Source organism: Panulirus ornatus, chromosome 37 (genome assembly GCF_036320965.1).
Source record: "Panulirus ornatus isolate Po-2019 chromosome 37, ASM3632096v1, whole genome shotgun sequence".
NCBI lineage: Eukaryota > Metazoa > Arthropoda > Malacostraca > Decapoda > Palinuridae > Panulirus > Panulirus ornatus.
In genome coordinates, this window is record NC_092260.1 from 28,856,431 (window position 1) to 28,884,228 (window position 27,798).

The 27,798-nt window shown below is 36.9% G+C and overlaps 1 protein-coding gene across 1 annotated transcript; it reads left to right on the forward strand.

Annotated features, from left to right (window-relative positions):
• Positions 1-17: 17 nt before the first annotated feature.
• LOC139760665 (SET and MYND domain-containing protein 4-like) lies at positions 18-24,185 on the forward strand. The gene is made up of 5 exons (XM_071684157.1): positions 18-93; positions 1,838-2,820; positions 3,180-3,307; positions 10,253-10,735; positions 15,609-24,185. The coding sequence occupies exons 2-5, from the start codon at positions 1,878-1,880 to the stop codon at positions 16,212-16,214; spliced, it is 2,160 nt and encodes a 719-aa protein (XP_071540258.1). The 5' UTR covers positions 18-93; positions 1,838-1,877; the 3' UTR covers positions 16,215-24,185.
• The last annotated feature ends 3,613 nt before the right edge of the window (positions 24,186-27,798 follow it).

Sequence of the window (27,798 nt, forward strand, 5' to 3'; positions counted from 1 at the left end):
GTCCCGTCACCCAAAACACACACCTCACTGCTTAGTTGGAGCCAAGCACACGTTAAAGAAGCATATAGGCGAGCAACCTCTTGCAAAAATCAAGTTAGTAGCTTAACGTACTTGATCACACACCGTACTGGATATAGTTTATGAAGTTAATAGTTAACATGTTAACTGAAGGCCACTATCGAGTTTATATGAATAAGTTTTGCCAGATTAACTTCGATCCATCTTGGGTAACTGTTGCACCCGGAAGTGCAATATGTAATACCACAAACACATGCATAACGCTTTAAAAATAGTTGTAAAACATTGGGACGAAGTGGTTCCTGTCGTAAATGGAAAGGTAAGGCTTGTGTTATTATTGACAGCCTGTGGTACAGGTTTTGATATACCATAATTTTAAAGCAAGTTAAGGCATTTGGCATTGCACCTGTTCATCCCAGTGTTTTAGTGCTTGTCTAGTAGATTGATGGTATTTATTTTATGGAATAATTTTCTCGCTATCATTTTTGGATTAAATAGAAACTAAGTCAGGTGCCGATTCGGTCTGAACGCAGTCTATCAGATAAGGATACTAATGTAGACCAGTGAATGCACGTCAGTTTCATGAAACACTTTGTGACTGAAAAGAAGAAAAAAATCACAGGTTTTGATTTACGTATGACTATTTTCGCTGCTCGAAATGAAAGATATTAAGAAAGGGAATGGTAGTGAGTGTGTGCTTGGTATGGACACCTTGGGAGACCCATTCCATTATGATTATCAGGAAGTTTAAGCAAAGTGCAATAACCATATGCCGTGCGGAGGATAAACGCAGCATAAGCATTAGCATAGTAATTTTCAGGTTGATGTTCAAGCGAATATTATTTAGTAAAAAAATGAATGGATAATTGATTCCAAGAAATCAAGGGGATGCAATTTTTTGCGCTGACAAGGAGGATGACTGATTTTAAGATAATAAGGAGATGCCATCAGCCCTTACTTTGCGTATGCTTATTCGTAAGTAATGGAAACGATTAAGGCGTAAAAACATACTGAAGAAAGTTATGTTTTTTGTCATTGTTTTGATGAGAATTCACCCTAAAGTGAAGGGAAATTGATACTTCGATAAACGAATATAATTTACAGAATGTTCCAAATGTTGGAAACTATATCAGCCAAGTTTAGCAGAAGTGATATTATGATTTTCGTCCCCAGCTGTGCTAAGTTGAGGGACGCTGCAAGGTCACTGCCCGCAAAGTTTGTCGTACCTCACCTAAAGTACAGATACATTTTGTATATTAGAAAACAAAATTCAGATTCAAATTCAAATTATCAATGTATCAGTATCACATCAAAGGAGACATGAGACGTCATTACGAAGAAAGGATATGTATTGCGTATATTGAAAAATGAAATCGCGTTATAAGAATTACATTATTATGACACAAGCATCGTATTCATCAAGAAATGTGTTCAATGCAGTTATAATTACAAGGATATAATGAGAAGTGGGAGTCAAAATGAGGTGTCGGCGTTGTTTTTAGTCTTACTCTTCCATGAATATTTCGAATAATGTTCTTATGACGTGCTATCTGTCCGTCCTTGGCAAATATATGATTTAGGTTATTATTTAAAGTAAAAAATATTTAATTACACTCTACTTTGACAAAAAAATCTGAAAAAAAATCATTTTTCTTACATAGATTTTCTTTAACGTATTAGTTCGTCATATTTTCATTGTGAACAATATTCAGGTTTTTGTTTTAGGGGGTAGACTTGTAAGTCGTAAAAGTTGACTTTGATATAATTATATCTTTAATAAAATTGATTATTGATGGTCTCATTTTATATTTCTTTTCAGACCTCTCTCATCAGCTACACAGATTCCAAGTACTATTACCATGGAAGAGGAAGAATTAGTGAATATACTTTCAGGATTTCTTTCCGCACTTAACTTTAGTAAGCTGTTGGAAATCAATCGGTTATGTTCTCAAGGCAAACTGGAGGATTTTTTATCTTACTTGTGGAAGTTAGAGGAAGCTCATGAGTTTCTCGCACCAAAGATAATTCAAGCAGATAAATCTGATATTGACTCAGAAACACTTCGTTCTAGAGGCAACAGGTTCTTCCTGAGAAATGACCTTACCAGGGCTCTTGAGTATTATAATCTCAGTATAATGACAGCACCATGCCCAGCATTTAACGAGAGTAATTTTTCTGAGAAGTGTGACACAGAAAATGGGGCTTCTTTAGGCCATAGGGTAGACGAAAATTCTTTTAGCTGTGCAGAAGCTCAGAGCCTATATTCCAGTTTACAATGTTCTGATGGAGAGTTCGAAAGTCTGGCTCTTGGATATGCCAATAGATCTGCGGTTTTGTTTGAACTACAGCAGTACGAAAAGTGCATATGTGACATAGAATTGGCATTAAGTTATGGTTACCCAATGAAATTGCACGGCAAATTACAAGAGAGGAAAATCAAATGCTTTATAGCACTGAACAGAGCGAGTGCTGCAAGAGAAATGATAGTGGTCACACTCAAAGGATTAGATAACTTGCCTTTGGATGAAAGTAAACTCAAACAGACAAAGGAGAATTTATCACTTCTATACCATGAGTGCCTTTCAAAAATGGATTCCAAGACAAACACTAGTCCTGACAACATTGATTTCCCTCGATTGGATACTTTGAAAACGAGTCAGTTACATTTTGTATACAGGACCTCCAAGGTGCCCAAGATTGTTGAGACGCACCCTACCTTCCCTGCCCTGAGTAAAGCCATTAGAGTGACTTATTCACGTTCTGAGGGGAGACGACTGGTGGCAAAGAGAGACATTCATCCAGGTTGTGTTCATACTATTATCTGGTAGTTGTGTATCATTATATAGTTTAGATAATTGTGTCTGCCTTTTGAAAAGTTGTGTATTTGTTTTCTTTTAATGAGGATTGAACTACATATTGAAAATTGACACTTAACCAGACTATCTTTTGAAAACTGATACTTAACTACACGTGAATTTGCTTTCATGAAGCAAATAAAACTAAAATTAAACTAAGTACCTGTTATGACTAGGGTAAAACCTCTAATTTTTGGAAATTTAATTGATAATATGTGCATTTTAAGATTATTGCAGTTCAGGCTTCATATGGATATTGGTGAGAGGACATTAGTGTCAAAATTAATAAGTGCAATTATTATGCAGGAGAAGTGCTTCTGGTGGAGGAGAGCTTTGCTAGTGTTCTTCGTCCTGCCTCATCCATCATTTCCACTTACTGTACGACCTGCCTGATGCACTGTCTCGCACCTCATCCTTGCCCAAATTTCACAGTGGTAAGACTTTGTATTTGTTCTTGCTGATAACTAAGGTTTGAAATGTTTTCGCGTCTATATCTGGTTCCATGATGTATAATTATGTAACTTTTGAGGTGGGAGAATAGATATATAGGTATGTAATTTTGATATGAAAATCAATACTTTTAATTCTTGATTGTGTAAATTTGTCGTATTGGATAAGTTGTAGAAGGGTAGGTGACCGTAAATAATTTGTGAATGAATGCAATGATACCTAAAACTTTGTGACAAGACAATTATGGCGGTGCATTTGATTTTATTGATTCTGTGATTTGCTTTAATGCCTTTCATGTGAGAGTCATGTAAGAGTTGAAACTGTATGCTATATTGGGTTGCCTTTTGGCATTTTAGTGTAGTAAGCAAAGAATTTTTTTAACATTTACTTATCACATTTTGATAAATGTTCTGCTGAATTTCTTTGGATAAGAGAACCTATTTCTGATTTCTTTTTATGTATTCTTGGATGTGGTGGTTATGGGGTAGAAGATAACGCTCTTAGAGAAGCAGGCCTTCACTATGTTGGCGGAGGATCTGGGAGGCGAGTTGGATGACATGGTTTTGGTGAAAGTCTCCGGAGAGAGCGCGAATATAAACATGTAATTGAAGGTTGGTCAGGTACAGCAAATAGGTGTTGCTGGGGTTAGACAGGATGTCTTGGAGTTTGGCTTTGAATAGGAATGAACTGGACTGTTAAAGATAACTGTGGAGAAGATATGGCTGGCTATGGAATCATAAAAATGGAAGTGATTTATGGGGCTGGAGAGAGGGTTGTTTTTAAGGCCCTGGTTCGTTATGAACTTGTGTCAGGAGAGGTTGTTGTTTGATATGGGGGAGATAAGGATGTAAGAAGTCCTAACATTGTTGTACAGATGTTAATTTTGGGCCTTAAATGCAACAGAAAGGAAGAGGGTGGACATGTTTAAAGTGAAATGCCTGAGGGGAGTGTTTGGTATGAAGTGGATTGATCAAGTAAGGAATGACATTCTGAGAGTAGATTTGATAGAAACTGCAGTCTCATTGTGAAAGCTTAACAGGGTGGGCTTAAGTCTGATTGTGAGAGCTTAACAGGGTGGGCTTAAGTTTCATTGTGAAAGCTTAACAGGGTGGACTTAAGTCTGATTGTGAGAGCTTAACAGGGTGGGCTTAAGTCTGATTGTGAAAGCTTAACAGGGTGGGCTTAAGTGGTTCAGATATATGTTGAGGAGGAGTAAATAAAGATTAAGAGGATCCATGCGGTAGAAGTGGTGTAGGAAGGGAGAGGTGAAGACTAAGGAGCTGGAACAATGGCGTGGAGGGTTTGATGGTATTAGGTGATGCATGCAAAGGATGGAATGAACTGGGTTGATGTGGTATATAGGGGGAAACATGCTGTTGATGAGCTGAACAAGGGAATATAAAGAGGTGAAGGTATGCCATGGAATAATCTGTGGCTATGGAAGGTAGTTGGGCCTTTGTAAAGACGATGTGTGTAGATGAAGCTGGTGTTTGTTTCTGAAACTACCTTGCCATGGTGGGAAAGGTAATAAGGTATAAAAATCACTTGATTGGTTAAAGAACATATACCATGTCCTCTTCCTCTAATATTCTTTTGTTTAGAGTCATCATTAATGTATCACAGCTATATTAAAGCTATGTATTAAGTTTCTGTCTCTGAATAATATTTCTCTCCCTCTCTGTCTAGGGACAGTCAAGGAACAAATTTTACGTACTCATTTCTCCCTGGTACATATGGAACAGTGCATTGGAATTAAAGCAGTTGGTAGGCTTGGGTGACAGGCATACCTTTTGTAAGATGATATATTGGGAAGTATGTTATCTTTTAGGCGCTATTTTAGAGTAACATTTGTGGGAGATACACGTGGGTTGATGGAGAGGGTTATAGTTATTTGATTATGTATTTATTAATTTTTTGAGGAACCCCCCAAAATAAGGATACAAATTCTCCCTGACTGTTGTTCTATCCCAATCTGTGACTCACTTCTGCATTCATGGTTCCAGTTGCTGCCACATGCACCCCCAGGTATTTGAAGTGCTTCACTTTCTCCATATTTTCTCCATTCAAACTTACACCCCAACTAACCTGTCCCTCAGCCCTGCTTGACCTTGCTTTAATCACATAATATTTCATCTTCCTCTTTTCTCACACACTTCCGAACTCAATCACCAACTCCTGCAGTTTCTCGGTGAATTAGCCTCCAGTGCTTTGTCATCAGGAAAAAACTGACTCGCTTCCCAGGCACGCTCATCCTCCTTAGACTGCTTACTTGCACCTTTTCAGGACATGCATTTATCACCCTTACAACCCAATCCATAAACGAATTCAACAGCCATGGTGATATCACATACCTTTGCTGCAAACCAACTTTTAATTGGAACAACTCGCTCTCCTCTCTCCTTACTCATACACATGCATTAAACCTTAGATAAAAACTTATCTTTGTTTCTAGCAGCTTTTTTTCCACATCATATATTCTTAAGACCTTTCACAAGGCATCTCTATCAACCCGATTATATGCGTTCATCAGATCCTTATGAAAAATAGATATGCCACAAGCAAATCCTTGTTTCTCTACTTATTTCTTATAAAGCAAACATGATCCATGCATTGTCTAATGCTTTTAAAACTGCATTAATCCTCGCCAGTCAGATGCTCTGTACATAGCTTCACCCTCTCAATTACTACTCATCCATGTAGCTTGAACTGTCACGTTTGTTCCAAGTGTTCCCAGAATTGTTGCAGGGCAAAGAAGTCCCAGATTTTGTCTGTTGAATTTAGTTTGGGATAGGTCATTAATACCAGTTCTTCCTGTATTTTGATAATTATATGAGCCTCTGATAAGAAGTCCTTCCTCAAGCCTGGATGTGTAGCACTATTTCACCTATACCAAAGCTTAACTGTGATCAGTTTCAACCCATTTCTCTCACATCTTGTTTCTGTAAAGTACTAGAGCATATTATTCTCAAGAGGCGTATGCATATCTTTTCGTCTCTGACATCCCCTTATCTTTTTGACTTCTTGACCGGAAAAAGTACGCATCATTGCTTTTTGAGTATTTATCCCACCAACATGAAAAAATGTGCAGACTTCATAGACCTCAAATCTGCCTTTGATATTATGAATAGGGACAACAGAGGCTCAGTTGGATCACAGAGTGCTTTTCTTGCTCAGAGGCACCCTCAGTGATTCATTTTCTTTTGCCTTAGAGACCCCACAGGGAGGGGTCTTCAACCCAACACCATTCAATGTTCTCAATGTTCTCATGCACAAACCTCTCAAAAGCCTTGAACTTGATACTGATGATGTTCTGTACCATGCTGATGACATCTCATTACGCACCACTTCACCCGAGAGACTTCAAGCTCTACTTGACCAGTTCACCCGCTCTGCCACTTAAAGTGACCTAGTTGATATCAAATCAGAAGTGCTAATATATGATGAACATATTAGAAATGAGAATCATTCCCTAGTAATTCACAATAATGACAATAAAATGTGTCCTTTTTACACCTATTTAGGTATCAATATTGGTCCCTAATGATCCACAGACTTATGTATCCAACCTACATAGAAAGTACTTGTCTGCCTACAACTTTGTCATTCCCTCTGGCAAGAAAATTGGTGTGGTTATTAACCTTGCTAAGATCTTTTATGACTGCAGTGCTGTCCATGCTGTCCCACTATCATTTGTAAGGGTACTGCGGGTAGCTTGACCTTAAATTGCAGCATCAGCCACTGCATGAACTGATACCAATTGATCTCGCAGCAGTATCTCTAAGACCCTGGCACATCAGACCTCTCCAAGTTGATTATGGAAATTGCCATCAGGGCCAGCTCAGTCCTTATATCTACAAGAACAAATATTTGAAGAACTAAATACTGTGCTAACCACCATGCCTGGCAAAACATTATATACTGATGGATCCTTATGGGATAATGTTGAGGCTCATGCTGTGTCTGACATTACAGCATTATCAGTGTTATTCACTCTTAGCAAGCAAAACTTAGCCCTTGGTCCAGCTCTACCTTCTGTGAACTGTAAAGTATTCTCATGGCAATATCTCATTGAGTTCCAAGTACATGCTGTATTCCTCTCTGACTCCAAACCAGCTCTTGCAGTTCTTTCTGGAAGGAGTGCTGTGCAGGAAACTGTTTTATGAATCATTCACTTTCTGCTTATAGAAGCTGACAACCGTTGCCTGTGCACCCAGTTCCTATGAATACCTTCCCATTTCAGACTCAAATATGATCATGTAGATAATCTCACAAAACATTCCTGTTTGCTATGGGCCCCTACACCAGTCTTGGTCTTACTAAACATATTGTCTGCACTGACCATACTGCATTTACCTGCGAGGAAGGAAACTTCTTGAGAGACTGAAAGACTGATTAGTTGTAGAACTGTGAACTATGATGATTTGAAGGTAAAGTAACGTCAGTATGGAAGGCACTGGACCCATATCAGACAATGTGACATTGTAACATCCAGAATACCCTAGGATAAAGGTACATATGGCAAGTCAAGAGAAACAATGATCATGAATATTTCAAATGCTGACTCAGTTCTGCACCTGATGAACATAAAATATGGCACAATATTAGCCACATCCCAAAATCAGTGATTTTAGATCTCTAGGCTTACTGTTGAGTGCTTTGTGATTCATTTTTTGATAGATATATCCTTGAAGATATTCTGATTCTATACCAAAATATGCCATCCCTTAGCTATCTAAAAGTGTATAATCATGTCCAATAACAAGCATGTTCTCTAACTACAATGTCCAGTGTTTAATGCACCTTGACCTTCCTTGTAGTACTGTGAATGTTAACAGCATGCCCAATGCCACCATATTCTGTTACTGTTTGCCTAGAAAAAGACAGCAAGGCCACATTCTTTCATACTTGGTCAATATCTGTCATGTGTAATGCACCGAAACTACAACTCCCTTTCCACATCCAGGCCCCACAAAGCTTTCCATGGTTTACCTCAGACACTTCACATTCCCTGGTTCAATCCATTGACAGCACGTTGACCCTGGTATACCACATCATTCCAATTCATTCTATTCCATGCATGCCTTTCACCCTCCTCTATGTTCAGGCCCTGATCACTCAAAATCTTTGTCACTCCATCCTTCCACCTTCAATTTGGTCTCCCACTTCTCCTTGTTCCCTCCACCTCTGACACATATGTCCTCTTTGTCAATCTTTCCTCACTCATTCTCTCCATGTGACCAAACCATTTCAAAACACCCTCATTTGCTCTCTCAACCACACCCTTTTTCTTACCACACATCTCTCTTAACCTATTATTACTTACTCGATCAAACCATCTCACATGACATATTTTCCTCAAACATCTCATTTCCAGCACATACACCCTCCTCCCCACAACTCTATCCATAACCCATGCCTTGCAACCATATAACATTGTTGGAACCACTATTCCTTCAAACATACCCATTTATGCTTTCGGAGATAATGTTCTTGACTTCCACACATTCTTCAACGCTCCCAGAACTTTTGCCCCCTCCCCCACCCTATGATTCACTTCCGCTTCCATGGTTCCATCTGCTGCCAAATCCACTCCAAGATATCTAAAACACTTCACTTCCTCCAGTTTTTCTCCATTCAAACTTACCTCCCAATTGACTTGTCGTTCAACCCTACTGTACCTAATAACCTTGCTCTTATTCACATTTACTCTCAGCTTTCTTCTTTCACACTTTTTACCAAACTCAGTTTTTCTTTCATACTATTCACCATTTCCCGTGTTAGCAAGGTAGCATTAAGAATAGAGGACTGGGCCTTTGAGGGAGCATCCTCACCTGGCCCCCTTCTCTGTTCCTTCTTTTGGAAAATCAGAAAAAAAAAAAACGAGAGGGGAGGATTTCCAGCCACCCCCCCCCCCCCTTTTAGTTGCCTTCTGTGACATGCAGGGAATACTTGACATGCAGGGAATACTTGGGAAGTATAAGTATATACTAAACATGGTAAGAAAGAAAGAATTCTATCTCTGTATTCCTTGCATGTTGTAGAAGGTGATTTAATGGGGCTCGAAACCCCTTCCCTTCTCGTCTTTCAGTTTCTTCAAGATGGAACAGAAGAAGGGGCAAAGCAGGGAGTGCACATCCTCCTCAAAGGCTCAGACTGGGTTGTCTAAATTTGTGTGGTTGTAACATAAATGAGAAGAAAGGAGAGATAGGTAGTATGTTTGGGGAAAGAAACCTGGATGTCCTGGCTCTGAGTGAAACAAAGCTCATGGTTAAGGAGGAAAAATGGTTTGGAAATGTCTTTGGAGTAGTCAGGTGTTAGTGAGAGAGCAAGAGCTGTAGAAGGAATATTACTATTCCAGAGGCAGTAGTTGTGGGAGTATATGAAAAAGTGTAACGAAGTGAATTCCAGACTAATGTTGCTAATAATGAAAGTGGATGGCAAAAGATGGGTGATTATTAGTGCTTGTGCATCTGTCCATCAGAAAAAAGATCACGAGAGGTAGGTGTTTTGGGAGCAGCTGAGTGAGGGTGCCAGCAATTTTGATGTATTAGTGATGGGTGATTTGACTATGAGCTTGAGAAATGTGGCAGTTGAAGATATAATTAGGGGGCATGGGGTATTCAATATTATAAATGGAAATTGTTAACAGCTCGTGTAGTGATGTGCTGAAAAAGGACTGATGATTTGGAATACCTGTTCTACAAAGAGGAACATACATAAGTATAAGTATGTGAATAGGAAAGATAGTCAGCGAGCATTATTGGATTACATGTTAAAAGATATCTCGGGTATATGAAATGGTTTTTTTTTGGGGGGGTGAAAAAAATTTATTTTTGATAATGTTTGATTACAGATGCTTTGACCTGACTCAAATGAAAATGCATTTCATTTCTTGTTGTACTGTTCTCTGAAATATATTTATTCCACAGGTAATATTCTGCAGTGCATCTTGCCGACTGCAAGGTATCAGTTGTCATCATGGGCAGGAATGTAAATTACTTCCAACACTTTTAAGTTGGAAATATCCTAATTTGATGGTATTGGCCTCAAAGATCCTCACGAAGGTGTCTTATGCCCAGTTGAAGCAGTGGGTGCCACTTCTTCGTGAGGAAGCAAGGAATCAAAATCCTAGGAAGAGAGGACTAAATGGGGAAGGCATTTATGACTCATCTGATTACCGAACTGTGTATCACTTACTCCATGGTGAAAAATGTAAACAAGAGGATGACTTCTTTGAGATGTCTCTGGTGGTCTTCGTCTTCACAAAACTACTTGAAGCAAGTAAACAGTTCTTCATTGATGATGGTGTGCCTTTTATACCAAATGAGGAGGACTTCATTTTAACAGCACTCTTATTTTTCCGTCACTATTGGGGGCTCAGAAGATATTCTCATGATATTACTAATGTGAAGGTACGGTAAATACTAATTCCTTTATTTTTTATATTATTTTTTTATTATACTTTGTCGCTGTCTCCCGCGTTTGCGAGGTAGCGCAAGGAAACAGACGAAAGAAATGGCCCAACCCCCCCATACACATGTATATACATACGTCCACACACGCAAATATACATACCTACACAGCTTTCCATGGTTTACCCCAGACGCTTCACATGCCTTGATTCAATCCACTGACAGCACGTCAACCCCGGTATACCACATCGCTCCAATTCACTCTATTCCTTGCCCTCCTTTCACCCTCCTGCATGTTCAGGCCCTGATCACACAAAATCTTTTTCACTCCATCTTTCCACCTCCAATTTGGTCTCCCTTTTCTCCTCGTTCCCTCCACCTCCGACACATATATCCTCTTGGTCAATCTTTCCTCACTCATTCTCTCCATGTGCCCAGACCACTTCAAAACACCCTCTTCTGCTCTCTCAACCACGCTCTTTTTATTTCCACACATCTCTCTTACCCTTACGTTACTCACTCGATCAAACCACCTCACACCACACATTGTCCTCAAACATCTCATTTCCAGCACATCCATCCTCCTGCGCACAACTCTATCCATAGCCCACGCCTCGCAACCATACAACATTGTTGGAACCACTATTCCTTCAAACATACCCATTTTTGCTTTCCGAGATAATATTCTCGACTTCCACACATTCTTCAAGGCCCCCAGAATTTTTGCCCCCTCCCCCACCCTATGATCCACTTCCGCTTCCATGGTTCCATCCGCTGCCAGATCCACTCCCAGATATCTAAAACACTTCACTTCCTCCAGTTTTTCTCCATTCAAACTCACCTCCCAATTGACTTGACCCTCAACCCTACTGTACCTAATAACCTTGCTCTTATTCACATTTACTTTTAACTTTCTTCTTCCACACACTTTACCAAACTCAGTCACCAGCTTCTGCAGTTTCTCACATGAATTAGCCACCAGCGCTGTATCATCAGCGAACAACAACTGACTCACTTCCCAAGCTCTCTCATCCCCAACAGACTTCATACTTGCCCCTCTTTCCAAAACTCTTGCATTTACCTCCCTAACAACCCCATCCATAAACAAATTAAACAACCATGGAGACATCACACACCCCTGCCGCAAACCTACATTCACTGAGAACCAATCACTTTCCTCTCTTCCTACACGTACACATGCCTTACATCCTCGATAAAAACTTTTCACTGCTTCTAACAACTTTCCTCCCACACCATATATTCTTAATACCTTCCACAGAGCATCTCTATCAACTCTATCATATGCCTTCTCCAGATCCATAAATGCTACATACAAATCCATTTGCTTTTCTAAGTATTTCTCACATACATTCTTCAAAGCAAACACCTGATCCACACATCCTCTACCACTTCTGAAACCACACTGCTCTTCCCCAATCTGATGCTCTGTACATGCCTTCACCCTCTCAATCAATACCCTCCCATATAATTTACCAGGAATACTCAACAAACTTATACCTCTGTAATTTGAGCACTCACTCTTATCCCCTTTGCCTTTGTACAATGGCACTATGCACGCATTCCGCCAATCCTCAGGCACCTCACCATGAGTCATACATACATTAGATAACCTTACCAACCAGTCAACAATACAGTCACCCCCTTTTTTAATAAATTCCACTGCAATACCATCCAAACCTGCTGCCTTGCCGGCTTCATCTTCCGCAAAGCTTTCACTACCTCTTCTCTGTTTACCAAATCATTTTCCCTAACCCTCTCACTTTGCACACCACCTCGACCAAAACACCCTTTATCTGCCACTCTATCATCAAACACATTCTACAAACCTTCAAAATACTCACTTCATCTCCTTCTCACATCACCACTACTTGTTATCACCTCCCCATTTGCGCCCTTCACTGAAGTTCCCATTTGCTCCCTTGTCTTTCGCACTTTATTTACCTCCTTCCAGAACATCTTTTTATTCTCCCTAAAATTTAATGATACTCTCTCACCCCAACTCTCATTTGCCCTTTTTTTCACCTCTTGCACCTTTCTCTTGACCTCCTGTCTCTTTCTTTTATACATCTCCCACTCAATTGCATTTTTTCCCTGCAAAAATCGTCCAATACTCCTGAAACAGGAGTTGTGGGAGTATATGATAGAGTGTAAGAAAGTAAATTCTCAATTAATATGGGTAAAACTGAAAGTTGATGGAGAGAGGTGGGTGATTATTGGTGCATATGCACCTGGGCATGAGAAGAAAGATCATGAGAGGCAAGTGTTTTGGGAGCAGCTGAATGAGTGAGTTAGTGGTTTTGATGCATGAGACCGGGTTATAGTGATGGGTGATTTGAATGCAAAGGTGAGTAATGTGGCAGTTGAGGGAATAATTGGTATACATGGGGTGTTCAGTGTTGTGAATGGAAATGGTGAAGAGCTTGTAGATTTATGTGCTGAAAAAGGACTGATGATTGGGAATACCGGGTTTAAAAAGCGAGATATACATAAGTATACTTATGTAAGTAGGAGAGATGGCCAGAGAGCGTTATTGGATTACGTGTTAATTGACAGGCGTGCGAAAGAGAGACTTTTGGATGTTAATGTGCCGAGAGGTGCAACTGGAGGGATGTCTGATCATTATCTTGTGGAGGCTAAGGTGAAGATTTGTATGGGTTTTCAGAAAAGAAGAGTGAATGTTGGGGTGAAGAGGGTGGTGAGAGTAAGTGAGCTTGGGAAGGAGACCTGTGTGAGGAAGTACCAGGAGAGACTGAGTACAGAATGGAAAAAGGTGAGAAAAATGGAGGTAAGGGGAGTGGGGGAGGAATGGGTTGTATTTAGGGAATCAGTGATGGATTGCGCAAAAGATGCTTGTGGCATGAGAAGAGTGGGAGGTGGGTTGATTAGAAAGGGTAGTGAGTGGTGGGATGAAGAAGTAAGAGTATTAGTGAAAGAGAAGAGAGAGGCATTTGGACGATTTTTGCAGGGAAAAAATGCAATTGAGTGGGAGATGTATAAAAGATACTTCCTTTATGTTATAAAAAAAAAAGGTGTTTCCAAGTGATTAATCTTTTTGGTTTTATTAGTGTAATTCTCTAGACAAATTTGAACTCCTCAATTTTTCAACTTCATCACCTTATTAAAGTTTCAGAGTGAGGCCTGTTTGGTAAGGTTGTTTTTTATATGCACTTTCTTAAACTCTTTAATTTTCTTAATTTTTCTGGAAGATGATAGATTGGTATGATATTAAGGAACAAGATTATTTAAGAGTGTCCATGTGAAGGATAACTACCAACACTTGCTTGAGTATTATATTGTAGTATAGGATTTTTGGATTAAGAAGGGAAAGGAGGAATATACTTGTTCCTTGATTTTATTTAATGTGCTTCTGTGAATAAAGTGAGCATGGATCGAGTTAGTGCATATTATGTGGTGGGAAGAGGAAGACATCTTCACTTAATGGGATGGTTTAAAAAGTAGAGTACTTGGTTAAAATGTGTTAGAACAAGATAATGCCTAGTATACAAATGCACCTTCTCTATCACTAACATAACACTTGAAAAACATTCAACCTTTATTCTCCCCCTCAGTTTTCCTTTCATTGTTTTTAAAGCAAAAGCACAAAAGTACTACTTTACGTGGATTCTAATGTTCTTAATGTGAATGGTAACACCGGTCAAGATGGGGTGATTAATTCCCAGGGCCCCCTTGACTAACATAACGCAACTACAACCCACTCTTGTTTAGAAACCAATTACAGACCTGGCTCTTTCTGTTCTCTTCATCATTTCCTGGTCCTGTATCTTTATCCATTCCTCTGTAGAACTACTACTCTCCATTTCTTTCTCTTATTGTTTTAAACGCACCTATTCAAGGCTGCTTCCCTTATCAGATCTTTAACTTAAATCCCTTACATCAGCTTCCTGAGTGGTGTTTGTGCCTATTGTAATGCAAAATTTCCCTTTCTTGTATTGTATACCTTGAGTCACTTAACGCTGATGCCATTAGGCTCTGAATCTTGATGCAAGGAATTTCAATATGAACCATGGAGATTAGGTAATCTTCATTAGGGATGACCCCAGTGTAGATGAAGTATTTTTCTTCCTTCCATAATGACTGGAACAAAAAATCAAACACCCAACATGAGTTCCTGATTTGTCATGACCACACTTACAATACATGTAACTTATATTCCCCTTTGCTAGAAATTTGATATCTCTGCTGCCTTAAGGTCCTCTGACCAGATTTATTTCTAGCTCCTCTGCTTGGGCACACTCACCCTATGTCCTCCCTTTTAAACAATGACTGTTTTGGAGAGCTTAGTGGTCAACCCTTTGTGTCTTCTTACTTACTTCCTTAAGAATGGGTATTACTTTGCTACTGGGATGCCTGAAGTGGTTGTCATAGCTAGGATGGAGCCCTGCACCTATCTTGTACTTAATCTTTCTCCCAGTAGTCATGGTTTGATTGCTCCTGCTCTGATGTCTCTTGCATCAGATAGAACATGTCATGGAATTTTTCTCTTCCTCTGAAACCAACTCCACTTTCGTTTTTTCTCAGAATCACTCTAAAGCTCTTCTGATTAAAGGCAAGTCCACTTTCATAAAAGGAAAAGATGTTTACTTGAATTATACAAGAAATCTTTCCAGTCCTTAACCAAAAGTTTCAGGTGTTTTTCAGGCATTTAGTTTGTGTTATTTTCGTGCTTATGTTATTGATGTGGTAATTGAATGTCATATGTGGTGCATAGAAAGGTTGGTGTTTTGTTCATTGGGACTGACTGTCCATGCAAATGACTGGAGTGTTCGATGAGCTGATAATTGTCATTTTAATCTTTTATTCTTTGTGACTAAAACAAAATTATTTTTTAAAGGTAAATGTGGCCACTCAAGAATGTGAATTTCTAAAATTTTCTTCTGGAATCTACCCTACTGGGGGTTTAAGCAGACATTCCTGTCATCCGGTGTCAGTTTCTACCTTCTTTGGCAACACTATGGTGCTGAGGGCTGTGACCTTTATTAAAGTTGGAGAAGAGGTAACTCATTGTTATGGATCCCATTTTGCAGATAATTCAAAAGAGCTGAGGGAATATATTCTAAGTAGGTTCAACATCATTTGCAAATGTATGGCATGCAAAAACAACTGGCCTATATACAAAGATATTTCAAAAAATATAACACTGAAGTGTCTGAATTGTTCTGCGCCAATTCACTCAAAAAGCAGATGTCATAAATGCAAGCAGGCTTTTCCACATGTGATACGCCAGTTATTGAATTTTTTGGTAATTTTTGAAAATACCTTCATCAATCGTAAATGCTTTTTGGACATAACTGATGAGCAGAGAAAGGTATTGTATGAGATTGCAGAATTTGCTTATAAGCATTTGCTACTGCCATGCCAGTTTTATGTTGATATTCAGAGGATTTTACATTCTATCTTTAGCATGGATGGCAATCATTTCTTTGTCAGTGATGAATGAAGATTTGGTTTTAAATTGATCATCAGTGATGATTGAATATTTGGTTTTAAATTAATTGATAAGCTTGATGTCTGTCTTGTATAATGAGAATTCCCACTTTTAAATAATAGGTATGATATATCACATTATAGATGAGTGGCTGTAATTTGTAAAGTGACAAGAAGAAAAAAAAAGTAGGATATAAATACACTAATACTTTAACACCTTTATTGGACATATATTTACCAACGAATATTACAAATACATCAGCATTTAAGAGTGTACATGACCATTCTGAAATAGCAAAACCAGAGAATGTTATAGAAAAGTTGAATGACATCTGTTTGACACCATCATGGTCACAAGCCTGTTTACTTAGGCCAACTGTTATGAGGGATATATAAACTATCAATACATGGGGATAATATCTCTTGGGGAGGATGGTAATTACTTAATAAAAATCCAAAATAATATAGTACAGTACAATTCAGTCAGATCTTTAAAAACACTGTACGTACATTGGGAGTGCAATAGAAATTGGTCAGGAATTTGTTCTGCATGTGTTATTTATGTATTATACAATACATGACCATCATCAGTAGAGTTGAACATATGACACAAAAAAAAATCTTTTCATCTGCCAAGTAGCATAATGCTTCTCTAGGTGATTATATCTATTTAGCAAAAGAAAAGAATTCAAGTCCTGCTATTTCAGTAAATAATAAGCACATCATAATACAGGATAAGAAAACAATTAACTATATACATTTAACAAAATAAATCACACATCATGGTATCAGAATAGCTGACCTAGGATGAAAAATAATTATCTCTATTTAATATATGTCTTATACTCAGTTGGAAAAATGTTGAAGGGGAACAGTTATCAAGTTACATCTGCTGGACCTTGGCAAGACTTAATTTTTGGGATGACTATAGGAAACATGTTCATGTTCAGAAAGAGAAGGAATGTTGGAAAATGTTTTCCCCTTTACAAAATATATACCAGAATGGCCGATAAGATTATTCTTTTATATTGGTCTTTAGGGAAAATTATGTTTATACAACTAACTATGGATAAGAAACAGGTTCTAAACAACTGTGCTGACTAATCAATATGGGTGAGCAAGTACTGGCACTTCTATGATAAAGTGTATTCAGGTTTTTTAGAATTTATAATCACAAATATACAATGCTCAACATACAACCAATTGTAGTATATTGTGTACAACATGAGGTAGGATGCTAGCATATCCATTCAATTACCTGGGATGCCACTTAGATAAAAGCAAACCTGGGCCTTCTGGCTGCGATTTATGCTGCTTTGTAAACAAAGGTTGGGTTCAAATAACTCTTTGACCCTTTGCATAGGCCCAGATTTTCTTCCTCTTACATGTGTTATCTGGTTATCTGGATCATTATGAATGCAAATGATATACATAATTTTATATTACAAAAAAGTTAATTGCCTCTTAGTATGTAGTTTTTTTTATGTAGTTCTTTTATAAAGTGAATGCAAATGATATTCAGAATTTTGTATTACCAGAGTTAATTGCCTCTTAGTATGTAGTTTGTTTTTTCTAAAGTGTTTTGGCAAGTATCTGGAACTCAGTTATTGTAATCTATAACAAAAGATGGTATTGTATAGAAATTTGAGCCAATTTCTGGAAGCAACATTGTAATCTATATCCGAAATGCTTGCAGAAACTTGAGCAAATTCTTACGGAAGGTATCACTTTGCACACCCATGAAATTCTGGTTATCAGACCATGCTATTATTTCCAGAGATCTAAAATACTAGTCAGTTATTGTCAACAGTTCTAGAATGGATATATGCTTAAAGCAGGCAAACACTCTTGATTGGATGTTGATCAGGTGTGGTTTTTATCATTAAGTATGATAGAACCCGTAAAGTTTGAGTCTTTAGGGGGATATCAGGAAATAAGTTCAGTGACAAACGTCTGACACAATCCAGAATGGCTGGTCACTTCACAGAAGCAGTATGCTTAAACAATATTTCAAAATTGAGCAGAATTAACATCTAATCATTACATGGGAGAGAGAGGAGGAGGACAAATCAAAATCTTTCACTATTGTAAAAGTATCATGTTTATGGTGACAAAAGGACATGACTAACAAAGAGACATTCCAATATTTTCAAGAGTCATTGAGCAACAAGCTTACAGAAGAAAGCATTAATTCTATTCAGTGGCTCGTATTCTTACCCAGCTTTCATTGGCTCTGAGTCAAGTATGTTTGATGCTCAACTGTCATTTTTAGTTGAGGAATCGGTTCGTTGTTAGAGAGGTCTTTTGACCCATGATCCATTGGTTGTGTAAGTATCGAGCCACCTTTGACATTTGGCACTATACAGAGATGACTACATTTCTACATATTTTGATTATAATGCATTAACCTGAGTTCATTCAGAAAACATTGGTCTGCTTCGAGTCAGCTGGGAGAAAATGAAAAATGGTGGTCAGCAGCTTCAGACTTTGTTGTTATCCTACAACAGGGTTGATATCTACTTTATTATAGGAAATGAATTTCTCAGCAAATATGATGGGACTAAAACAGCTAACTTAATCACACATACATGTATATCAACTTGTCACGTGCTTTTCCTCGTCTGCCTGCGCGAGGTACTTTGCTACATTGGTTTCATTACAGCAACTGAATGACTCTTGTTTAGCTGTAAATCTTATGATAATTGATGGCAGGATCAATTATGAGGCTTAGGTCTATATTGCACATTATTAGTGGGGGTTAGGAAGGAACAGTTTTAACAAACATAAGTGCTGGGTGGAATGAGAGCTTTCACACTGAGCAATGTTGAAACTTATACTATTGAGTACCAGAGGGATAACTCACTCCTTTACTACATACAGAACCCCACAGGTACAATGTTGGTAGATTAACCAATAATATGATCTCCGAGTTATGTAGTTTTCATGCCCTAGAAACAGCACAAAGGAATACTATATCCAGTTTCTGTTATCCCGGTGAAGAAAATAGGGAAAATGCAAGCATAACCAAAAGGCTGGTTGCTAGAACTGTCCACCTCCAACTCTCTATTTTGGAGACTTAAGTTGTGGGGTTCAGGGGAAAAAATTAAGGTAAGAGAGAAAATGACTACATACAGAACATGAATTGAGAGGCACTAAAATTAGGATTTTTTTTTTTTTTTTTTTACTTACAGACATTTGTATCTACAATGCACTTTGGACGTGGCTGACACATATACATCTACCCACCCCGTGCAATAATGGCTAAAAATAAAAGTGTCCTGTTCAAAATTCTAGCAATAAGTTGTAAGTGTTTTGGACACAGAATTGTGGGGAAATACCCTATAGTAATTTCTATATCCATAAAATTATTTGGAATATGTTCAATTCTGACGTCATGTCTTCAGAACTCTTTGCTTTAATTTCGACACCACAAGGACAAAGAAACATGTCTAATGTGTGTATATATATATATATATATATATATATATATATATATATATATATATATATATATATATATATATATATATCTCACATGACCTGAGAGGCTTCAGGGCAGTATATAAGTACAACTACACAACCAATATATAATAACAAGTGTTGAGCATTAGCCAAGTATATGTGGAGGAGGAAAGCAGCTGCGGCTAATAAACATGCTTGCAGGTAACTCTCACTTTAAGGAGTGAGCTCCCTACATGTATGTAACAACTAGAACTGCAGGCTTCTCCACAACCTGTTCAACAAAGTCTTAGATGAAACGAGCATATTTGGAGTTTACTGCTACATTTGGGATTTGTACCAAAACAGTGACTACACAGTGGTTGGCTAATATATGCATAGACTATGTATCCAAAGTGATTACTATGTTAGTTCTAGCTTTCTTCAGCTTAAAACACAATAATGAAAAGCCAAAGAGAACAAAAAACGTGCCCTTGTTCAGATACAGAGTGATTAAGACCCTTGCATTAATCTCCTTTTCTGAGATGCTCAGATACAGATAACTTTATTGTCTACTGTCCATCCTAAGTCATGCCAAAAGCAGCAGGCATCCTGAATAGCTGTTTCCCTTCCCTAAGAGGCTTTGCCGGAAACAGGCTTCCTGATTGGCTGTTCCCCTTCCTGAGAGATAAGGCAAGAGTTAACAAACAATGATGATGGGCTGCTTTACTTCCTAAGAGGACAGACTGAATGAGTCAGGCATCATATTCATTCCCTTACTAACTTCCATTAGATATCAAATATGTAGTAGACTTGGTGCTTCAGTTTAGGAGACCGAGAAGAGCCTAACTACTGCTGATGAACTGAGCTCATATTTTCGACTTGTTTGTACTTTGATTCCCCGAGTTAAGTGAAGTTCCCTGACATTCAAATGAAGGAAAATGCACAAATGATCATTTACCTAATTCACCCCAAGAGAAGATGGCATTATGAATTTTTTGATATACTAAATACCATTAACCTCATTCAACTGATTACAGAAGGTCTTCCTTAGAGCACATTGGTTTTCAAATACAAACTCTGATTATCTAAGTTTCTGATGGGGAGTAGAGGATGACTTTTGTGATCATCGCACATTTTCTAGTTTTTCCACACAATCATGAGGTAAACTGATACTACCACACAAGGTATTTAGTTATGTTTCTATAAGAAACTTAGCTCTCACTCAATTTGAATTCTTAATTATCACTTGAGTATTGATAATGACAGCTCACTGTTTCTTGTGTTAGTATATTGATAGAGAGGGGAGTAATCACTCTAGCTCAAGTCATAACTTAGCATTCAATTTTTGTTATATAGGACATTTTGACTATGTGCCAGCCAAAAAAATATCATTTCAAGATCTTGTTTTTTTTCTTCTTACATACCAGTAATATATTGGACTCTGAATTACAATTAACAGGGCTGTTGTATATGCTTTATATTAAACCTTTGACAATGTGTAGTCAATGGTAAAACTGTTGTAATTTCGGACAGTAAATTGGATACAAGTAGTGCCATGGGTAGTGGAATGTGGGCGGTGGTGGATGAGATCAGTGATAGTTGGAAGAAGCTGATCCGGCTTTCTTTATGACTGATGACTTAATCTTGTAATCTCCAACGTCCACATCCATTCACATTATGAGCATTACAACTTAAATAGTACAACATGGGTGCAAAAAATTCGTTGATCATTTAACAGTACAACACGTAAACAACAACAAGTAACAACTTAGCCAAGAACTGTGGCAGGAGTCGCAGAGATTCTGTGAAAGGTTTAGCAAAAGTATTGAAGATGTGAACATATATTTTCTCATATTCAAACAATGACAATAGCCTTTCTTATGTTATCTGATAAGGATTATAAACATCTATTTTCTTCATTTTGTTCAAGTAACAGTGCTGAAAAGTTACACAAGATGCATTTGTACCATCATTTTTTCTTTGTACATTTTGTATAGGGTTACAGATGTTCAATGTTGTACATTAAGATACAGTATTTGTAAAGTCACAAGGTAAAAATAGGTACAAATATCTTGAAATCTGATATGATGCAGATTGTAAAGACGGGACAAAATGTATCACTTGAACATCTGATACATATATATGATTTGAACTCATGGAAAATACATTTTCCTTTGAACACTAGTTAAAACATATATTCCATGCATACTGGGTGGGCCCCATGATTTCATTTTGTATTCAGTGATCATCAGTCTCAAAGTTTTCTACTTTCATTAATAAGAAAATACATAGGGTTAGATCAGGTTTAAAACACTGAGCATGTGATAGAACTATACAGTGACAGTTACCAGTAACAGACTGGGAAACTACTCCGAGTTCTATACAGTGACAGTTACCAGTAACAGACTGGAAAACTACTCTTGCTACAAACATAAAATGGTGCACACAGAATAACTTATTATCATTTACACATTTTGAGCCTCACTAATGTAAATGAAATATTCACTTTCAAGTTTTTCAGGCATGTTTGATTAACAACCACCTGGAAAAAATTAAAGATCTGTGATAGTGTTGCATTATATCCCTTTGACTCTATTACTACCACTGACGATTAAACACTGCAGTGCTAAATAGGGTCCTTATCTATGTTTGACCAATACACTTAGTATTTTACTGTCTTGTGCTTTCTCAGCTTCATAATTGAAGCATAATTATTTCTGTTACTGGAAATTTGCAAGTTGATTTAGATATATTGAAACAGTGTACCTTTTCTTTAAGTGAGCTTTTTGTTAACTAGGCAGTAGCATTCAAATTCAAATGCGCACTTGTATTTTTTTTATAAATCAAAACTTGCAGTAAAAATTTATGAAGTATCTTAAATAAGTATCTTAAGTTTACATTCAAAGACCAACTAATACTTGTCCCATTAACAATGCTGAATTTAGAGGTATCTGTGCTTTGTAAATAAGCCTACACAAGTTTACAAAATATTCTATTTAACTCGCAACTTCCTCATAGTCTTGTTGTACACATCTTTCACAGAGTACCTTATTAGCATCTGTGCTTATAAACTTTATCTCCTAAAGACTTGTGTGTTCCTGTGCGATGCTGAAACAAATTGTCGGTTACAACTTCAGGCTAACTGATCAATTTCAGAATGCAAGTTAATAAGTACAACAGGATTATTAGTAGAGCAGTGTCTCTACCATGCACTTTTGTAAGAGTATCCTTGATTAGTAATGGATGATTTTTCAAAAGAATTGCATAGGGTGATCATTACAGCTAAATGCCTATATTTAGTTTGTTTTTATAATTAAGCAAAATCCTCTTATTTCAATATATCACTGATTTTGCATTCTTTCTGTGATGGTGATATAATTAGGTTCACCCTGTTTGTACAATGCATTCATGAAAATATTTAGAAATCTTTGTTAGAAAGACACCTTGTTACGTATATCCTGTACATATAAGTTCTGAAGTACTAGTGGCCTAAATTCTACAAAAACTTAATTGTTACTTCGTATACAATGCAATTTATTCTAAAAACATAGATTAGCAGTAATTTTGTAAACTACCAAAGTTTCGTATACATGAGTTTCACAAGCAGGGCTTATCAGCAGTGTTATCAATGAAGAGAAGAATAAACACCAGTAATTTATGTTGGTCTTCATTTTAGTGTCCAATATGGTAATGCTTAATCTCAAACTGTAGTGTTACTGTGGTGAAAATTGCAAAATGTAGACTATGTAGGATGAAAGTTGTATGTTGCATTTCAAGCAGACATCACTGGAGTTAAATTCATCGACAGGACTTTCATTGACAGCTTTTTCTTAATATCTGGCCATTGATGGGTACTGAGACTTGAATTAACATAAGTAACTCCGAAGTGTGAAAGTAGTTTAAACGAAGACATTACCTAAAATGTCAGCTTCATTGCAACAGTTCATTATCTAATAAAGATTAATGAAGGATTAATTTTTCTCATTTAAAAAATAGGGTATATTGCTAGTATTTTGAGGCCTAAAATCATTGGAATTTTTAAACAGTAGTGGCTACAGGGACAGCAGCAAAACATAAGTCCTGATTTTTCTTTCAGAAAGTTCTTGAACAAATCTGGTGTTTTATCAGCTTTACCATGTCTGTATTTGTGCTGTATGTAAAGAAATGGGCATGTTGGAATTATTTTTATAGTTTAATGATATTAAAGGTGTAAAACAGTGGTCAGAGAATCATGGAGGTAAGTTGAAGAGAATGTTGTGTCAGTCATCTTAGTGGTGTACTATAATAAAATATATCACTCAAACATGTTAGGTACTGTGAATTAATTCAGCAATCATGTTTACATTGCCTCATTGTTCTTGAAATTTTACTTGGAATGTCATATGAAAGTGTTAAACATTAGATACAAAGTTGTTTTGAAAAGTTATGACACCTAATATATCAAATTGCAGTTATGAAAAATAGAGGCATATTGTAGCCATAACAGCTCAAATATGTCAGAAACATATTGTAAGTTAAAATAAATAAAACTGATTTCACCATATTCTCTACCACTTAGTGAAGAATGAATTTCCTCCAGCAGATCACAGTTAAAGGTCTGTATCACAATATCGCTTCATCTTTGATGACTGTGTATATGCTTGATAGAAAAGCTACACAGAGAGCTTTGTTTCTGAGTGACAAACTTATTTCTTTCTCTGTTCCACATATAGATAGATAATTATTTAAAATCTAAAAATGAAACACTAAAATTATGACTACTATTATGGAAAAAAAATAAATGCAATTTTACACACTGCCATTTCATAATTCCATAAGTTTTATTTAACTAGTCCACTTTAATTTTTTTACAAGAACTGAAAATATTTTCAGTGGATATGTTTTACATTTCTAGAATCTGTAGTTGAGTAAATAGTGACACAAATCACTTGCATTAAATTTACCAGTGTTTTGTATGATTTTTCTTTATATATGATAATCAAAATTAATAACCATCAAATTTTAAACCTATATCTCTCCCTTATGTGGGTCACATCCATCTAACACATCACTTGGTGTTGCTTTTGCTTGTCTTGCATCACCTTGACCTACTATGGCTGCACTGGGATCTCGAGATTTGCAAAAACACTTAGAACTAATGAACTGTACATAAAGATATCTAATCACGGCCAAAATCTCTGGGTATCCATGGATCCAAGTCATGCTCAGTCTGTGAAAGACGACACCTATATCTTCCAGGTACTCCAGAAATACTGACTGCATAAATATCCAACCAAAACCAACTTTTCTTCGTACATACCTTAAAAGTAGGACCATGTCATAAAAGTACTATAAAACTGGATTATAAATAACGTTGAAATTTATTCCTTTACTTACTTCATGACCAAGAAAGATGATGATTCTAAATAATGATATTAAATATTACCATACAATCTAGGAAACCAATTTACTTTTGTTGAAACCAAAGAGTTTTATGTTATTCTTTCCGTGCATTAATGTTTTTTTATTTACTGAAAGCTCTTAAAGTGTAATGTATTCTATAAACACTGATAAGGATATACTTAATAGTTACTACTAATAAGCCATTTTGATAAATTTAGATAGGTTATTGCATTTCGTGTTGTAATCATCCTAACCAGTGATTAAGTTTTCAAGACCACTCACACTTTTCCTAATAACTATTAAAAGAAAAACCCTTCAATAGAAATTCTTTCTCTTATGAAAGATATATGTTTCCAAAGATGGTTATAGATAATAGTCTAACTTTTCACTGCATAACAATGATAAAAGAAATATTGTGAAAACACCTAGCTTTTGCTTCTCAACAGTAATAATGAAAATGAACTTCGTAGCACTTACTGTTTTATAAGCTACTTCCTTCTGAAGTGAATATTCTTAGTAACAGCATCAGCAACACAGATGCTTATGAATTCAATACTATAATTTTTGAAATTTGATTTGTAATGTCACACACCAACACATACGTAAATAATCTATTTCATATCACTGGATGGGTTTTTGTTCATGTCGTGTGTAGCAGTATGTACGGGCTTATGCATCATTTGTGGGTGTGTGCGTGTTCTTATGCATATGCATGTGATTAATTGTTCATATCCTCAAGGAGGCAGCTTTATGGTTCCATCTCGGAATCCCAGATATTTATATTACAGACTTTGAATTACCATTGCTACCTACATTTACAGTACTTATCTGTTTTCAGTGTCTTCCAAGTATCCATGGCTAATACTGAAGACTTTCTTCATGTCCATTCTAACACTTTTCTTGCCAAGCTTCCTGTTGTCATAATTTTAGAGTACTTTCATGTTAGCATTATCTTACCCCTTAAAAATTTATGTTCTATCTAAGTCTCCACATATCTTCCCTTCCTCTAGATTGGGTAGATAAAAGGGTTTTCCTTTACTCATATTAACTCATTTCACTCAATTCGGGTGTCATCCTTGTTGCACATTTTAATGTGCTTCATTGGAAGAGACCAAGTTATTGGAGGAATCAATGTCTTGTTTGGGTAAAAATTTTTCACATTTTTTTTCTTGAACCTTTCACTCATAACCACAGTGTTCATTTTTTTTGATAGAGTCCTAACAAACGATGTATGCCATACATTCTGAATTTTTCTGTCTACATATGAAAGATTTATGCTGTAGAGGCATGTATAAATGCCTAATGTCACCTGCAATTCTAACGAGCCTGCAGATATATCTGCAAAGCTTAATTATACAGAGAAATCCTTGATGGGAGGATGTCATGCAGGGCTTCCTGGCTTAATGCACAGTACAAGTAGATGATTCTGAATATATTGCTGGCAGTAGACTCAGTATCCAAATAAAACAGGAAATAATAATGGAAATTGATGCAATGGGTTATTGGCTTTGTATGGCATGGCCAAGATTTAAATGCCCGAGCATTAGGCCATGGTTTGAATATCTATGATGTACTAGGTTTAAATGTCATGTTCTTTCAATGGCTCACTTTAATAATTTTCAATACCTAATATTTTGTAGAAAGTCATTAGTCAAGGAAGAACTGTCTGATGATGTTAGGATTGAAAAGAAACATTTCAATGTCCATGTACTTGAAAGGTATTTTGTCGAACCAAAATATAGTTTGCCTCTATCATGTTCCTCATGATTTTTTATTAATAAATTTGTTAGAACTTTTCCAAAGTCCCTTTCACCGACTGAGTCCTGTAATGACATCATTAACCTCAGTTTAATAGTCACAGTAAAGTCACTTCATATCCTTTCCCATTTTCATCACTCAATATTTTCCAATGTGGAATTTCATAATCCATTTATCTGACCATTTTGGCTAAATCTGCGTACAGCATATTGCACTCCTTATGATTCTGCACTTCTTTCATGATTTTTGTGAATCAGCAAATATGTTGGTTTGACTATATTTCATATGATGTTATTCATGTAGATTATGTTGGGTAGCGATTCTAACATTAAGTCCTAAGGATCCCACTTGTTATCTCTCTTTCTGTTAGACTGCCAGCAGAACATTGAAAAATCTCCCTTCTGACATCAGCTTGGGAATATATCTTGATCCAAAATCCTTTTATGGGAGAAGTATGAAATGCCCTCTGGCAGTGCATGAATACAAAATTCACCCGTTCTTTTTGGCAAGATATTGCTAATATTCTTGCAGAAGTCCAATACACATGTCTTCCAAAACATATAGATCATGCTTGTCTGTTAAAATAGCCAGTAGTTTAAAGTTGCCTATGAATATCAGCACTACATAAGTAAGCCCCTATTCCAATGGAAGAGTATCCCTTTTTAAGTGAGATCATTTATACCCTTGGTGGCTTATCTTTGGTCCCTAGACACAAGGATCCTTGAGTATATACATACACATGGAAAGTTATCATTTGGTTCATGAGCCTTGTGCACTTCCAGGTTGTTTGTAAGCTTTCTTACTTCTGTAGGATTTTATCTGTTTTTCAGTAGCACAAGAATTTCTAATTCTTCTTTGGTACATATACTTGGAAACTTTATATTTAGCTCTTCACATATGCCCTTGTGTGTTAATAACTTTTTCAGGATCTATGATCTCACTGTTTTGGTCCCGTATCAGTAATTCTTTTTGTCCATGTGTGTGATGATGAAAAATTCTTTTGTAGTCATCTGTTT

Excerpts from the sequence above, each read along its gene's own strand:
- LOC139760665 (XM_071684157.1), top strand. The coding sequence starts at position 1,878 with ATGGAAGAGGAAGAATTAGTGAATATACTTTCAGGATTTCTTTCCGCA. Across the intron at positions 3,308-10,252 it reads CTTGCCCAAATTTCACAGTG|GTAATATTCTGCAGTGCATC; the intron begins GTAAGACTTTGT and ends TTTATTCCACAG. Across the intron at positions 10,736-15,608 it reads ATGATATTACTAATGTGAAG|GTAAATGTGGCCACTCAAGA; the intron begins GTACGGTAAATA and ends TATTTTTTAAAG.